Source organism: Bos indicus x Bos taurus, chromosome 19 (genome assembly GCF_003369695.1).
Source record: "Bos indicus x Bos taurus breed Angus x Brahman F1 hybrid chromosome 19, Bos_hybrid_MaternalHap_v2.0, whole genome shotgun sequence".
Lineage (NCBI taxonomy): Eukaryota > Metazoa > Chordata > Mammalia > Artiodactyla > Bovidae > Bos > Bos indicus x Bos taurus.
In genome coordinates, this window is record NC_040094.1 from 50,940,872 (window position 1) to 50,957,498 (window position 16,627).

Below are 16,627 nucleotides of genomic sequence, written 5' to 3' on the forward strand. Positions count from 1 at the left end.
CAGGGGCAGTCCCAATAGAGCCATCCAATGAGAACGAGCCGTTCCCAGTGACAAGCACGCACAACAAGGCTTCTCAGCGCTTAAGCCAAAAACTTACAAGCTTTAAATAAAAAGTTGCCTTGTTCTAGATATAAGCACTATTCACCGAAAGACTGTTTAGTCACTAAGTCGTGTCCAACTCTCGCAAACTCATGGACTGTAGCCTGCCAGGCTCCTCTGTCCATGGATTTCCCAGGCAAGAATACAAGAGTGGGTTGCCATTTCCTTCTCCAAGAGATCTATCCAATCCAGTGATCAAATCTGCATCTCCTGTACTGGCAGGCGGATTCATACCACAGAAAGACAGCCTGAACTAAAAATCCATCTGGTTGATAGTTGCATTTCAATAAGATATTATTTTCAGTTGTTTTGATCAAGATTATACTAATAACTAATTCTGTAAAAACTCAATCTAGAAAACTTCTTAAGCAATTAGTATCTTTTGGTAGAACAAAATGTGAAGAGCTGATGTCTGCGTTCACAGACATCCTCGTGCTGAAGACACTTGACAGAGAGATCAATAGAAGATTCTCAAGCACAGAAACATGTTACATTAGGAAAAAATCCTCTGGGAGAAGTAAATGGAAATACAAGCTCAAGGAGACGAAGGATAAAGTCCCTGCATTTTAGATGGAGTATGGTGTATTCCAAGGCATCATGATGCCTGGATCCCACCAGACACATCCCAAGCAGTGATGCAGTAGCTGTGTTAAAACGACAGCATTCATGGGACTTCCCTGGTGGTCCAGTGGTTAAGACTCTGCTCCCGAGGCAGGAGGCCGGGGTTCAATCTCTGGGTCAGGGAACTAGATCCCACATGCTGGAACTAAGACCTGGTACAGCCAAACAGTTTTTACAAGAAAGTTGTTTTAAATAACAAGGACTTCCCTGAGGATCAAGGGGTTAAGACTCCACCTGCCCATTAAGAAGACGCAGGTTTGATCCCTGGTCCAGGAAGAGCCCATGTGCTGCGGGGCAACTAAACCCATCACCACAACTACTAAGCCTGCTTTCTAGAGCCCACACACTGCAACTACTGAAGCCCATGAGCCCTGGAGCCCGTGCTCCGCAATAAGAGAAGCCACTGCAATGAGAAGTCCGTGTGTTGCAATGAGAGAGTAGCCCCTGCCTGCCACAACTAGAGAAAAGTTCACGGGCAGCAATGGAGACCCAGTGTTGCCAAAAATAAAAATAAAATAAAAATAATTTTTAAAATCCTCCTTATTAAAAAAAACAAAACACTATTCAGTATGGCAAACAACCGGCTTTCCAGCAAGTTAGATTTATATAAAACCACTGATACCAACTCACATACTCCAATACTTTAGCCATCTGATGCAAAGAGCCAACTCATTGGAAAAGACCCTGACGGTGGGAAAGATTGAGGGCAGGAGGAGAAGGGAATGACAGAGGATGAGATGGTTGGATGGCATCACTGACTCAACGGACGTGAGTCTGAGCAAGCTCCAGGAGATAGTGAAGGACAGGGAAGCCTGGTGTGCTTCATGGGGTCTCAAAGAGTCAGACGCAGCTTAGCGACTGAATACCACCAACCCACAACAGGGATGTAGAGCTGGTCTTGATTCTTTTAAGGTAAATAGGAAGCCGCTGATACAAATCGTTATAAATCATCAAGGATGGCCTGTGCGTCCCTGCCCCACACCACCAATCCAACACGTGTGCTGTTGTGACCTGAAACCAACGCACACACGCACAGCCTTCCCCGGCAAGCCTGGGCTCTTGTGTTTCTGTGTACCAATATGCTTACAAAGACCAAAAACAGGGGACCCCTGCTTTCCAGCCAGTCCGCACCCTGCAGGAAGCAGAGCGTCAGAAGCTGTTCTAGGCTTGGGGCCCAAAGCCTCAGGCCCTGGAGATAAGCTCTCACCTCGTGCCTTACAGGCAAGAACATAAAACTTCCATTTTGGGGGCCCAAAGATTCTAAGCTCACCCAAGAATGACCACCACCATCTTAAATGACAACAAGAAGAAACAGAGACAGTTAATGACTGTTCAGAGCCCTGCAAACACACAAGCCAGGGAGCCCCAGCGCTGCCTGCAGATTTTCACGGGGAAGCCACATGTGCCTGCAGCCCCATGAAATTAACCCGCCTAAGGGAATTCCTCCAAAACGTCATCTGCACACGTACAGCCACAGAAACCATGCAGGCTCTCTGCAACTACCTTTACAAGCACAGTGGGTTCTTAGATCCTAGCAACAACAGCAAAAAAAAACTCCGTCTTGCTGATTTATCAATGACAGTACCTTTTTTCACTCACATATAACCCAACTCCAGAGCTGTCTCTAACCTTCCTGTATAAAAAGCAGTAAATCCTCAAAAATTTTAGTACAGAATTACCATGTGCACCAGCAATTTCACTCCTAGACATACACCTAAAAGAAATGAAAACCAGGACTCCAACAGATGCAGGCACCCAGTGTTCACGGCAGCATTATTCAGAATGGTAAAAAGACAGAAATAACCCAAATGTCTACTGACAGACGAACACGTAAATAACAGGTCGTCCACACACAGAGGGCTGTCACTCAGCCATAGAGAGGAATGAGACTTGGGCATGAGCTACAAAACGAACTTAACCCGGGAATCCTAGATGAAGCAAGTAGGACACAAAGGACAGCCCTGCACAACCCCACTTACTGAGGCCCCAAGGCAGTGAGCTCACAGAGGCAGGCAGATGTGTGGGTGTCAGAGGCCGAGGGGAGGGGAGGTAGGGGGGGTTAAGGCTTTAAGGGGACATGGCTTCTGTTTGGGAACATAAAAAAATCTGGAAATAGATGGTGATGATAATGGTTATACAACACCGTAAATGTAGTTAATGCCACTGAACTGTACACTTAAAAATAGTTAATATGGCAAGTTTTATGTCACATATGGTTGGATGGCATCACCGACTCAATGGAGATGAGTTTGGGTAAACTCTGGGAGTTGGTGATGGACAGGGAGGCCTGGTGTGTTGCAGTCCATGGGGTCGCAAAGAGTCAGACGCAACTGAGCTAATAACTGAACTGATGTCATATATATTCTAAAATGTTTTTTGAAAATCGATAATGTAACAAACCAAAGCCACTGAATCAGACACTTATAATAGGTAAACAGTATGTTTGGTGAACTACACATCCTGGTAAAGCTGAAAATAACTTCTAAAAAGGATCCTTGTATTCACATTGAAGAAACAAAAGTACTGACAACCTGCTTTGTACCAGTCTTACCAGCAGCCCACAGCCATCTACCTCTGCTGCTGCTGCTGCTAAGTCGCTTCAGTTGTGTCCAACTCTGTGTGACCCCATAGATGGCAGCCCACCAGGCTCCACCATCCCTGGGATTCTCCAGGCAAGAACACTGGAGTGGGTTGCCATGTCCTTCTCCAATGCATGAAAGTGAAAAGTGGAAATGAAGTCGCTCAGTCGTATCCAACTCTTAGCGACCCCGTGGACTGCAGCCCACCAGGCTCCTCCTTCCATGGGATTTTCTAGGCAAAACACTGGAGTGGGGTGCCACTGCCTTCTTTGCATCTACCTCTACCCCTGGTTTAATCTTCAACCAAAATGCCCCCACTCCCAAGACAGGGAGAGGAGTGAGTATGAAATGAAGTACGCACACACTTTCACTCAAGGAGAAAAACATTTTGATACAGAAAAACACAACCCCTACTCCACACACTAAGCCAGAGATGTCTTGGTATGGCCATCACTTTTCTTACAGGCTGGAATGTTCAAGATTGCACAAAGGTTAAAAATCAGCAAAGCGCATAGTCGTCAGGAGAACAAGAAAGTGCTAGGAGAGGTCAGGAGCAGTGGAGAAGGAAAGCCAGGCACACAGGCCCATGGAGAGGGAGCAGTAAGGAGACAAGAGAGGTCAGCACTCTGCACATGAAGGCTGTGGCCAAGGCAGGACTCACCCACAGGCACAGGCTGACCCTAGGCGCCATGGCCACCCCACCAAGGAGGCAGGCAGCAGCCATGCCTAGACCATCCCAGGAAGCCGAGAATGTATCTGAGGCTGACTTTGGCTTGAGGACCCCCACTTCCCTAGAAGCCCTTCCTGAGACCACACAGCCCACCAGGACTCCGCCACCCACACCCCAGCCTCGCAGCTCTTGGGGCTGGATGGTGGCTCTGCCAGCCTTCCCTACATTTCCTAATAAAATAACTTGCACACTTAATTCTGTCTTGGTGTCCACACATCTTCTCAGAAGACCCAGAGTAATACTGGAAAGCTATTCAGATGCTGGTTTTTGGATGATGTGACAGAATATCGCCATAGGGAGCTCCACGAATTGGTCCCTCTACCAAGGAAACCAGTAAGCTGGTAAAAATAGAATCTAGCTTTTCAGCACTCTGGAATCTAATAAAAAACCTGCATCAACCAACAGGGTGCTTAGTGAACAGAGAGGCTACTATATTTCAGCATCTAAGAAGCCTCTGTTAGGTCACTGGCGATACACTAAAACAATAGAAAAGAGACCTCAGTGACCAAACAACAAGGAATAAAGTCATTGCAAAAAAAAAAAAAAAAAGTCACGAATAAAGAGACAACCAAACAATCTTCAACAGCAAGAGCAGCAAACCTCTGACAAGGTGGAACTTGATTTCTAGAGTTACCACATCATATGTCAGAATGCCCAGTTTTCAATAAAAAAGTAACAAGGCATACAAAGAAAGAAAAAACTATGGTACAGTCACAGTGAAAAAAAAAAGAAACTGACAGAAACCACCTCTGAGGAAGGCCAGACAGCGTCTTACAAGACACAGACTCAATCAATTATCTCAAATATGCTCCAAGAGCTAAAGGAAACAAAAGAACAATGTCTGTACAAACATGGAGTGTCAATACAGAGACAGGCTGTAAAAGAGACCACAGAGAAATTCTAGAACTGAAAATATAGTCAATGAAATGAAAAATTCAGCTGAGGAAGGAGAACAAACTGCAGGTTTGAGCAGACAGAAGGAAGGATCAGAGAACCTGAAGACAGGGCAATTCAAACGGCCCAGTCTGAGGAGCAGGAGAAAGGGCTAAAGAAGACTGAATGGTGTAGGCCCATCACCTCTGGAGCCTGCTCCAGGATAAGACCGCAGTTGCCTGCACAACCCCTCCGAGGCAGGAGACAGCGCAGCTCCACAACCCACCAGCCACACGAAAGGTCGCGGAGAGGCGTGGCTCACCTGGACGGCGCCACAGGCAGGAGGCGGCCAGCACCTAAGACCACAGGCCACCTCACCACATGTGATGTCTCACAGTTTTTGGGCCCCATCTTGACACTTTTCATCTACATTTGTCTACAACAGTACACTTCATCCAGCACTCTACGTTCTCACTCTGGCTGCTTGCGGCTGGTGGAGGCTGCTGACGTCATGATATATGACAGACAAGACACTGTGCCAGCCGGCCTCAGGCACGAGAAGCCGTGAGGGCTCTGGTCTCCTTCAAGTTAAACTGAAATTGGCACCACAGAGGCAGACTTCCTCTTGACCTGTGACACCCTTGTGCACACACACACTCTCACACGTCTGTTTTCACAAATAAATGTGTAAGTCACTTAGGGTGGAACAAGAGTAAGTAAAAGTACAGCAGTACATCTCCGTGGCCTTGGGGTAGGCAACGACTTCTTAGATATGAAAGCAGGGGCACAGGCAACAAAACAGAAAACTGGTAAGTCAATCAAAACTTACAGCTTCAGTGCATCAGACTCCATCAGCAAAGTGACAAGACAACCACAGAGGAGACAGAATATCCACAAATCATGTATCTGATAAAAGGCTTATATCCATCAAGAACTCATAACAGTAGAAAGACAAACAGCCCAATTTTTTAAATTAACAAAGTACTTGAACATACATTTCTCCAATGAACATATCCAAATGGTCAAAAAGCACATGAAAAGATGCTCAACACAGTTGAGATGCAAATCAAAACCACAGTAAGATACCACTTTACACCCACTAGGATGGCTATTAAAAAAAAAAAAAAAAAAAACAGAGAAACATCAGTTGGAGAGGATGGGGAAACTGGAACCCTCATACGCAGCTGGTAGGAATGTCAAGCGGTGGTGCACGGTACAACTGTCTTGGAAGAGTTTGCAGTTCCTCAAAAAGTTGAAGACAGATTTAGCATTGATCCAGCAATTCTACTCCTAGGTCTACACCTAGTGATTTGAGTATGAGAACTCAAATCACGTGGCCACACAAAACTTGTACACAAATGTTCAGGGCAGCATTATTCACAGTAGCCCAAGGTGAAAACCCAAACGTCCATCACCTATGAGAAGATTAATAAACGTGCAGCCATACCATGGAATATTATTCAGCCACAAAAAGGAATGAAGTACTACCACTATACGGTACAACGGGGCTGAAGGTTAAAAACATTACACTGAGTGAAACAGGCCAATGCCAAGACCACCACTGGAGATCCCATTTACACGAAGTGTCCAGAAAAGGCAGTTACAGAGACAGAAAGAGATCAGTGGTTGCCTGGGACTGGGGGTGCTGAGGGAAAATGGGGAATGACTTCTCCGGAGTATGGAGTTTCTCTGAGAAACAATGAAATTAGACTCAGATGGTGGTGGTTGCACAACTCTGTAAATATACTAAAAACTACTGAACTCTTTAAATGGGTGAACTTCACAATATATTAACATAAATTGTCTCTCAGTAAAGCTGCTACAAAAATAAGCTGAAAGAGCCCATAGAAATCAAGGGTCGAGCAGCTCTGCACGTGCCTCACAACACCGGGCGCACAGCCAGCGCCTGCAACAAGCCCACCGCTTGGCTGCTGACAGCACCTTCTCTGCACAGACGTCATCCCCAGGGCGCGTGCCATCTGTGGAGACACTCCAGCAAAGGCCCCTCTTCATCCCTCCCAGGTATCCAGCCCTTCCATCCACAGGCACCGGTGCTCCCAGGGACATCCCCACCCACCACAGGCAAGCTTCTTGTGGCCTCGGTCCCAGGCTGCACCTCCATGTGGCCGGGTCCTAGAGCTAGGACACGCAGGCCTTGAAATCAGTGGTCCGTCTGCACCCGCCATGCTGTCCCCCTGCTCAGACCCACTGAGAAGCTTCCGCCCCATCCCCTCACTGGCATGAGTCTTGCTCCCAGGAACCATGATGTCACTGCAGGAGAAGAACCACGGCCACGCACACATTCTTAATGGGCGACAGCACCCCCACGAGGGTGAAATTGGTTCTGGGGGACAAGACAATCCCAGACATCACAAGAGCTCACGACCCTCCAAATTGGGACCGAAAGGATACTGAAACTGCACAGAAGGGAGAAGAGACACTGGGACTCAGAAAGGCCTACGTGAGAAAGAAGCCTGAGGACACAGGCCTAGAAGGCTCTCTCCTGCAACACTCACGATGCTCGCATCATGCCAGGGACTGGGCCGCGCCAGGACGGGGCTGGATGAAGCACCACAAGGTGCACACACAAACTGAGCTTCACACTCACCATCTGAGAGCCGGGAAGGGAGCAGCAGGCCTCGTCTGCCCAGTTCCGCCAGCGCCAGACACCCGCCATGCCAGGCACTGTCCGTCTCCTGGAAACTGAAAATACAAGAGAGCCTGAGACCCCAGCACCGTGCCAGCTTGTCCCCCCCAGGACGCAGAGCACACGTCCACCCACTGGGCTGAAAGCATCATTAAAACTCTTAGTAAGTTTGTCAGCTAACGAGGTAAAGTACTCCAAACCAACTGGACAGCCATGTTCAGCCATGTTCAGATCTCCAGAGAAAGAGTCCAAGTCCTGGGTCAGCCTCACATGCCCCAGAAACACACCTCCCTCTGTGATGTCCCCACACACCTGAAACAGTCCAGCACCGACCCAGTCACGTCATCCGCCAGCTCTTTGGGCAGTCTTCCGGCCATCCTACCAATTCTGAAAAGAAAAAGCAGCGTCAGCATCTGTCAGCATAACCAGCCCGTCGAGAGCCCATGCTACACTAGGAACATCCCGAGAGACTGTCCTTCCCGCCAGAGAAGGGCCAAGTGGCTGAGTCTGTTCCACAAAGGCCAGCTGCCCCATCGGGGGCCCATCACACTGACATGAACACAGGACAGATATCTGGGGGACCCAGGCAAAGGGGGCCCACTGGGCACGTGTTTGTCTCGGACAGTCAAGGGTCCCAGCTCAGCCCCCAAGGTCTGCCCGGCAGGCTGTCCCACCCCCATGCTGGATGCCAACTGGGCTGGCTCCCCTAAGGTCACCTGCCTGGGTTGTGTCCCGGCCAGGAGCACCCCAGGAAGACCCACCCTCCCAGCCCATCACATTCCAAGCAGACAAGACTCTGGGCTTCAAAGTTACCCAAAAGCCTCCATGTGCGCCCCCTTTCCCTGCTGCTTGCTATGTGAATTAGTTGGCACAGAAACCCAGAACTCTCGGGGGAGGCCCACCAGCACTTCCATCAATTTTACTTTTCCCCGTAACCATTTCCTTTGTACTCTGTCCCCCATGTCCCTCTGGCCCACCTGGGTGGGCCTGGGCACCTCTGCTGGTTGTTCCCTCAGGCGCAGCAGAGGGGAGATGCCAGACTCTGGGATTAAGCGGGGCTGTGCAGCACCCCTTCCTACATGAGGGGTGTACCCCTGGCCCTGGGGGCAGGAAGTGAGGGTCATGGCGATGAGGACATGGACGAGTAAGAAAAGGAACACCTGAAGGTTAACAAAAGGCAAATGTGGCTCACTCCAACCAAAAATGCAAGAAAATGAAGGAGCCACTGACCAATCTCAGCAATGTTCTTGAAAATTAGGACATAAAGCAATAAATATAAATTAGGGAAAAAAAAATCAGTCTACCTTTTAAAACTCTCAGACCTGTTCACAGCTATCAAAATCCACAAGAAGTTCTTCATGATTAAGAAGACCCAGCAGACCCGTGAGTACCTGGGAAGTAAGCTGCCAGCCCCCAGCCCACCCCTGGCCTGAATTGGGCACCTACCCTTTGGCCGCAGACCACCGCACGATCGTGTCCTTGTCCTTCAGCCCAACCAGCAGCTGCTCTGGAAGAACAAAGGAAGGCCAGTCTGTGAGCCGCATGGAAGCACTCGGAATTCAAGCTGAGCTCTCAGTTCCCAGCTTTAAGGTAACCCTCCCTGCATGTCACTCCAAACAACACTATGAAGGGAATTACAGGAAGAACCTTAAGTCTAATCATAAGAAAAGGACATTTCCTCCTGTGTGTTTTCAAATCATCATTTAAGACCAACTTCTGCCATAGCTCCTAAAAAGTACATCCACCCATCCTCACAGGCACTGGGCAGAGAGCACCAGTGAGGGAGGCTGCCCAGAAAAAACAAGTGTCTGCTGGAGGCTGCAGAGAGCAGTTCTCCTGGGGACCGGGTCCTGGAAACGGTCAGCCACTAGGAGAGGCTGCTCAGAGGCCTCGTGAGCACGACGGGCCTTGCAGGCCGGTCAGTGGAGGCCCTGCTAGAGAGCAGAGGCAGGACGGAGCCTGTGGAGGTGTACACACAGGGGCACCCTGACCACAGCAATCTAGGGCTGCATCAGAGGGCAAGGGGGACTGCGGGTGCAGGAACCCCCAGCCTCTCCTCCCGCCCTGCAAAGACCGGAGGTCGAACTGGGTGCCCTGTAGGTGGAGATGAGGCGGCCCGCACTCACCGATCACACTCTCTACCTCCTCGGGGACGTCATCCTGTCCATCGCTGTCGGGGGTCTCAGCCTGTGTCACGGGCTCTCTGGGATTCTGAATGGAATGCTGTAAGCTCTCGGCCAAGGAGCGGCAGCCCCGCTGGTACCTGCAAGGAGCAAACAAACCTCAGACCCACTGGGACACCCTGGAGCTAGAAACTCCCGACTGATTCAGCAATTTATGAATAGCATCACTGTGAAAATTCCATGTGCTTTCCAGGGACGGGATGGACAGGAAGGAAACTGAGCAATAACGGTTGCCAGCATGGACTGTCAAGGAAAGATGACCACCTCATCTGAGCTTCAGAACACAGATTCACCCTCTAGAGGACTTAGAAACCCTCACGCGTTAGAAAGCTTTCTTAGCAGAAAGGCAGATGATAAAGCGTGACAATAAGAAAGCCTGTGACTGAGATGGCAGGAAAGGCATGTTCGAACCCACTGGCCTTGGCCCTATCTCCAAAGGCTCCGCCTCCAGGTCCCAGCTGAGTGCAGTCCCACCCCCGCCCCTGGGCCAGGCCCTGCCTTCCGCACCCCAGGGGCCACAGCTGGTCCTCTCCAGCTCCCAGAGCCCACCTCCTGAATGGCTCTCACTACTTCCTGCCCACCACACCCCCCTCCTCCACCTACTGAGGTCACCAGCATTATCTCCCACGGCGCCGTGAAGGGTCCCACAGCACAGGCCAGCTCAGCTGTCTGACTGCACAGTCCCTGAACTTCCGGTTGCCTCAGTTTCCCTGTCTGTAAAGTGAGGGCAGATGGGAGGATGCGCACAAAGCACAGACCAGGGCCTGTGCAGAGCGAGGCCCACAAACACCGCCTCCCTTCCTGGAAGCCGGCAGGCACGCTTGGGCCTGACTCTGGGGCAGCTCCATCTCAGGACAGGGCCTGGGGCACAAATGGTGACAGGCGGAGTTACAGCATGACCACTAGGGGCCGTAGCCTAAGGCCAAGTCCGGCAAGAGATAACTGGGGCTTTGGAGATAGAGGCAACCTGGACGCTGTTAGCTGTGGCCTTGAGGCCTCAGATTCCGTGGGGCAGTTCCCAGGATGGAAGGTCAACCAACCACCAATGGCCAGTGATGGAATCAGCCCTGACTATGCAATGAGGCTTCCAGTAAAACCCACAGAAGCCCCATGCCCTCTCCCTGAGCCCTGCCCTGCCCTGCCCTCGGCATCTCTTCCACTTGACTATTCCTGAGCCTTTTGCAACAAACCAATCATCTCGTAAATAAAATATTTCTGAGTTCTGTGAGCCACTCTAGCAAATTATCAAACCCATAAAGGGGGTAGTGGGAACCGCCAACCTGTAGCCCAGCTGTCAGGAGCGCAGGTGACAACTGGGACTTGGAACCAGCGAGGGGAGGGGTTGAGGGGGGAAGAGACAGTCTTGGGGACTGAGCCCTTAATCTGTGGGATCTGGTGCTGTCTCCACGGAGACAGATTCAGAACTGAGTCCACACTACAGGTCACCCAGAGGGTGTCTGACAACTGCCTGGTCTGGGGAAAACAACGCAAAAGAATCAGAGCAGCAACAGGTAACTGAATCAGGGAGAAGGTCACCAGGCGCCACAGGACTGTGGTCATAAAGCGCCCAACAAGCAGCAGGCACGTGGTGACGACTGTTGACTCTGCCGCTGTTCTCCTCCAGTGAGGACATGCTCACCAGCTCACAGGCAAAGTCCTCATCACTGTCCAGCAACCAGGGACCAGACAGGCTGCCACCGGACTCTCCCTCCCGCCTTAACCACAGATCCAGACAAACTGCGTAAACCAACTGCTGGCAGGCACAAGACACCCACGGCAAGGCTCCAAGCCCTCACAGCAGAGAAGCCCTCGGGCGCACCCACTGTCCCCCCTGCTTCCTCCCAGAGGAACTTTCTAAACCACAGCACAGGAAAGTAGAGCCCAAGCAGAGAGCCACTGTCCTGACGGGCAGAAAAAAAAATCGTGACGAGATGGCTACTAAGTGAGGACAGACACTAGAGGAAGCGGACCTGAGAAAGCACCCCAAATTCTGCATAAGTCTCCTGAATCCTCAGGCAACTGTGAGGCGCGTTAAGATCCAGACGCGCCATCAGAGAGCAGGTAAGAGGCCAAGAGCCAGAGTCCAGAGGTACCCATGTCACACCGGGCAGTCACTGAAGTGTGGGTCCAGCAGGAGGGACCGACAGGCCACACGTAAGACACAGCAGCTGCTGCGGGAGCGAGGGCTGCATCCCAGTGGGAGGAACGGACCAGGCCCGGGCAGACAGCAAGATAGCAAGAGGGGCAGTGCAGCCAGTTACCCGCCTGCCAGATAGACGCACTCCTAAGGGGACGATAACCAAAAAGGAAATGAATCTACAAGAGAACGTGAAAGTGCATCAGAGGGGATAAAATGAAAAAAAAGACGAAGAGACAGAAAGCAAACAACAGGCCGGAAGACTGAAGCCACCACGTTTAACGATCACACTCAGTGTCCACATTTAACGATCACACTCAGTGTCCAGGGAGGTACAGCCTGAACAACGTAACTGTGATGCTGAATTACTCTCCTTCCCGAGTAAACGCTTAGAGTACTTGTGGTGGTTCACTTGAATTTGTCAAGCTGGCCGGGTCACAGGGCCCAGATATTTGTTCAAACGTTATTCTGGGTGCACCTCTGTGGGTGACTCTAGGTGAGATAACATTTACCTTGTGGGCTGAGTAGAGCAGCTTGCTCTCCCCAGTGTGGTGGGCCTTGCCCAGCCTGGTGAAGGCCCGGGGACCACAGACTGGATCACTCTCCCCTCAGTGAGGGATTCTTCCTGCCTTCAGACTCAGACTGAAACATCAGCTCCTCCTGAGTCTCAAAGCCTACCAGATCTGGACACTCACAACCAGGAACCAATTCCTTGTGTCTCTTAACACACATACACACACACCCACTCCCACACTGGTTCTGTTTCTCAGGGGAACGCTAACATAGTACAGAATGTTAACCTTTTACAGCGTCTGGAAAGCAGACACTAACATTAGTCTCATAAAGTTTACAGAACATCCTTACAGTATGCAGAATACTCAAAAGGTATTTCAGTAAAACATCACTAATATATAACACACTTCTCTGCAATTCCCTATAACTGAAAACATAATCAATGATTCCTCATAACCAAATAATTCCTCCCAAAACATACATATTAATACTTGAAATAAAACTGAAGACTGGGTGGGAGTGGGGTTCAGGATGGGGAACCGATGTACACCCATGGCTGATTCATGACAACGTATGGCAAAAACCACTCCAATACTGTAAAGTAATCAGCCTCCAATTAAAATATATTAATTAATTTTTAAAAAAAATACTGAAGACTGTTAAAAATGTAGTACCCCAGCACAATAGAACAGGCTGTTTCCATGGGAGCCACTAGGACCATTAAGACATCTTTTCCATCCTCAGACAGAGACAGCTCTCTCTGAGTAAACCCTGAGGAGTGAGCCTGAAACCCAGACTGAAATGACCAGAATAGAGCTTCCCCTACGGTGTGACCCGTCAGTGATGCTGCCCTACACTAGAATAGGCACTTTCAGAACAAGAGACAAGCTTTCCCTCTCATCAGCCCCACTTCAAAATTCTACCTGGAAGATGTGAAGTCAGAAAATAATCCAAAGAAAAAAGCTGTTCCTTTCAAAATCAGAAACACTCTTGAGACTGGGGGGGGGCGCGGGAATGAAAGCAGGAGGACACATCAATTAGCCCACTGGGCCCAGATGCCTGAAACCCCGGGCCCCACACCAGCCTCCAGATACCCCAGGCTGCATGGTCACTGCTCAGTCTACCAACCTCCATTTGGCCACCTGGGGCTTCAGGAAGGTCAGGCCCAGCCGCTGCACGAGCTTCACCCCGAGCTTCCGGAGCAAGGTCTGGTTGCTGTCGGGGAGCCTGCAGCTGTCCAGGCACTGGAGAACGGTGGCAGCTGCGAACACAGAACATCCTGCTCAGTTTGCTGGAAAGGTTTGTGTGATCTCCCAAACCCACCAACCCCACCTGACATGCTCAACATCAAAACCAGACACTTCCCGGGCCCCTCCTCCAAGTCAGCGTGAAGGCCCACATCAACGCTGCGCCCCTTGAGCTCTGCTTCATTAAGACCTCGTCACCTCATGTCACTTAAGCGCACTGGAGTCGGACCTGCTCCACCAGGCATCCAGAGGCGGGACGCAGAGGAGCCCAGGGAGCGAGGAGCACCTTGAGCAGAGAGGCTGGGTGAGCACATGGCGCTGGAGCACACGCTAAGGGCCACGAGGACCATGCAGACAGACTTGGGTGTGAGGCTCTAAGAACAGGGAGGGATCTCCACAACCAGGGGAGCGGTGTGATCGGGTCCCCCTGCCACTAAGGCTGTTCAGGGCAATAAGGAGAGCGTCAGAGAAGGCGGAGGCAAGGAGAGCACACGAGACCATGTTTTGCATTAAGACAAGAGCAGGGCAGTTTTCAAGCCAAGTTGTGATGGCATCTGGGTAACTCCCCAAAAGACCCAAACGTCATACAGTGACCAGCCTGGGTACAACTGATGGTAACTCAAGACAGACTCGGGGTCTGCATGTGCAAGTCTGTTGAGGACAAACGTGTGATGATGCTGAGTGTCGACTGCTCACGTTCTCAGGTGTGACCATGACATCAAGATGATGTTTCTTAAGAGAGTGAACAGATGCCAATGGGATGACAGGGTGTCTTGGGCAGGGGGGACGGTGTGTGAGGGGGAGCATGGATGAAACAGGATGCCCATGCATCAAAAACCTGACGCTTGTGATAGAAACATGAGAGTCCACTATACCAGTGTCTCTTCCGTTGTGTATATGAAATGTCCCATGATGAAATGTCAAGATATAAACAGACTCTACTACCCAAATCTGATCCATGCATCTTCTAAGGCACAGACTAAGAATCTTGTTTCAGGTAGTAAGCCTTCCTGCAGCAAGAATGACTATATAGGTTTTCATAAGTTGAAGTTTAATCTAAAATTAAGAGAATGCGACGAAAAGGGCAAATGATGTAGCCATGGTGCCAGCAAGAATGCAGCTGGGCTCCCAAGAAGCGAGCTGAAGACCTCAGGGCTAGGTCTACATTCCAAGTCCCCAGGATCGAGACCTGTCAGTCAGGAACCCAGACCTCCTCCCGTACAAGGCCTGAGGCCAAAGAGTTAGATTATTCACACATACACACTCTCTCTTACACACACACACATACACACACAGAAGACAAAAAAAAAAAATTTGTGACAACAAAAAAATACAGCAAGTCACAAATTTTTGTGCCTATGAATAATCTTAGTGAGACACATTTGATCAGAATTTGGGCAAACTCATGTCACAAACACATCCTCACTTACAAATAAATCTTACCGTAGGGTAAACAGTCTTCACGTTTTCCATGTTTAAATATTTGTGCCTAAAAAAAAACAAACAAAAAAAAACTATTAAAATGTTACAAAAACCTTTACAAATTTAAAACATAAATTATCAAAACAACTCATTGCAATCTTTCAAAATTTTTATCCTGAACACTCGCCATGAAGTAACAAGATTTGCTATACAGGAAAGAAATTACGAGACTGAAAATCTTCCGAGTGGGCAGCATAAACCAGGGACGCAGCCTGAGGCAGGCTCACTGACGCACTCCCGTGTTGGAGTAAGCGCGCCGGCCTGTACGGAGAGGAAAGAACGGCACCAGGTTTCCAGGACTGGCGTGTAACTGAAGGTACCAAAGGATAAGAACCACAGGTTGAATTATCCCACACAAAGGTAAGGCTCCCACAAACTCATCCGCAATCCGAGTCAACAAAGGAGAAAGGGCCCCTCCTGCACCGCACACACGTGGGGCCAGCAGGCCGTCAAAACATCAAACCCTGAAGTCCTCAACCTGAAATTTTACCCTCTGCTTTCAAGTCTGCAAAGTCAAAGTGTTAGTCACTCAGTCGTGTCCTACTCTCTGCGGCCCCATGGAGTGTAGCCCGCCAAGCTCCTCTGTCCATGGAATTCTCCAGGCAAGAACATTGGAATGGGTTGCCATTTCCCTTCTCCAGGGGATCATCCCAAGCCAGGGATCAAACCCAGGTCTCCTGCATTGCAGACGGATTCTTTACCGTCTCAGCCACCAGGGAAGCAAGTCTGCAAGACTTGTGGTAATTCACACAGGTACCCAAGCCCTTAAACGAAGAGCTCTAAAGCTGAGCACCTTTAAGAAAACAGCTAAGGAACTTGTCCTCCTTCAGGAATAGCATTTAACTGGCACAGAAGACCGCTGCTTAGACCATCTGAAGGTACATGGGCCTGACTTCCCTGGACCCTGTCCCCCAACACCAGGTCCTGCCAGCCAATGAGCTACACTGAGTTGAGATGAAGAGGGTGAACACCATCCCAGACACTTAGTCAGTGGCGTTTCATGTGGAGACTAACCACCCGGGAGCCCTGGACGCGCCAAGGCAGGCACACAGAACAGGCCACAGGGGCTCAGACCCACAGGCCCAAGACATCCCAGTACTCAAAGCACAAGCAACCTCCCAGCCAGCAGCCCACAGCTCCACCACCATGTCCCAGCACGTGGGACAACATCCTGGCCACGCCAGTCCTGCTCTGCACCTCTGCTGCGAAGCCCCTCGGCAGAAGTCACGCTCTGCTCTGCACTTTCTGCCCTTCTCTCCCCATCAACGCAACCCCAAAACCATGAGCCAGCCATCAGACTGGGACGTTCAGGGCACTTCGCTCCTCCATGACACACACTATAAATGGAGAAGGACCCCCGGACACCCACAGGTCACATCTGAAATATACCCATTTCAGGACTGGTAAACCACTCCCCAAACACTTGAAATCTCTGCCTTTACAATCTGGATTTATGACAAGGGGGAAAGTCACCCAGATCCCCGAGCTTCTTCCTGGTGAACTTTGGAAGCAGTCA

The 16,627-nt window shown here is 50.1% G+C and overlaps 1 protein-coding gene across 3 annotated transcripts in view; it reads right to left on the reverse strand.

Annotated features, from left to right (window-relative positions):
* Positions 1 to 16,627, reverse strand: part of TBCD (tubulin folding cofactor D) — a 148,489-nt gene that overhangs the window by 95,919 nt on the left and 35,943 nt on the right. For all 3 annotated transcript variants that reach the window (XM_027517757.1, XM_027517756.1, XM_027517758.1), the window contains exons 8-13: positions 15,073 to 15,118; positions 13,511 to 13,643; positions 9,676 to 9,812; positions 8,996 to 9,056; positions 7,862 to 7,936; positions 7,511 to 7,605 (exon numbers count right to left, since the gene is read on the reverse strand). In XM_027517757.1, coding sequence (XP_027373558.1) covers positions 7,511 to 7,605; positions 7,862 to 7,936; positions 8,996 to 9,056; positions 9,676 to 9,812; positions 13,511 to 13,643; positions 15,073 to 15,118 — 547 coding nt within the window. The remainder of the gene's footprint in view (positions 1 to 7,510; positions 7,606 to 7,861; positions 7,937 to 8,995; positions 9,057 to 9,675; positions 9,813 to 13,510; positions 13,644 to 15,072; positions 15,119 to 16,627) is intronic.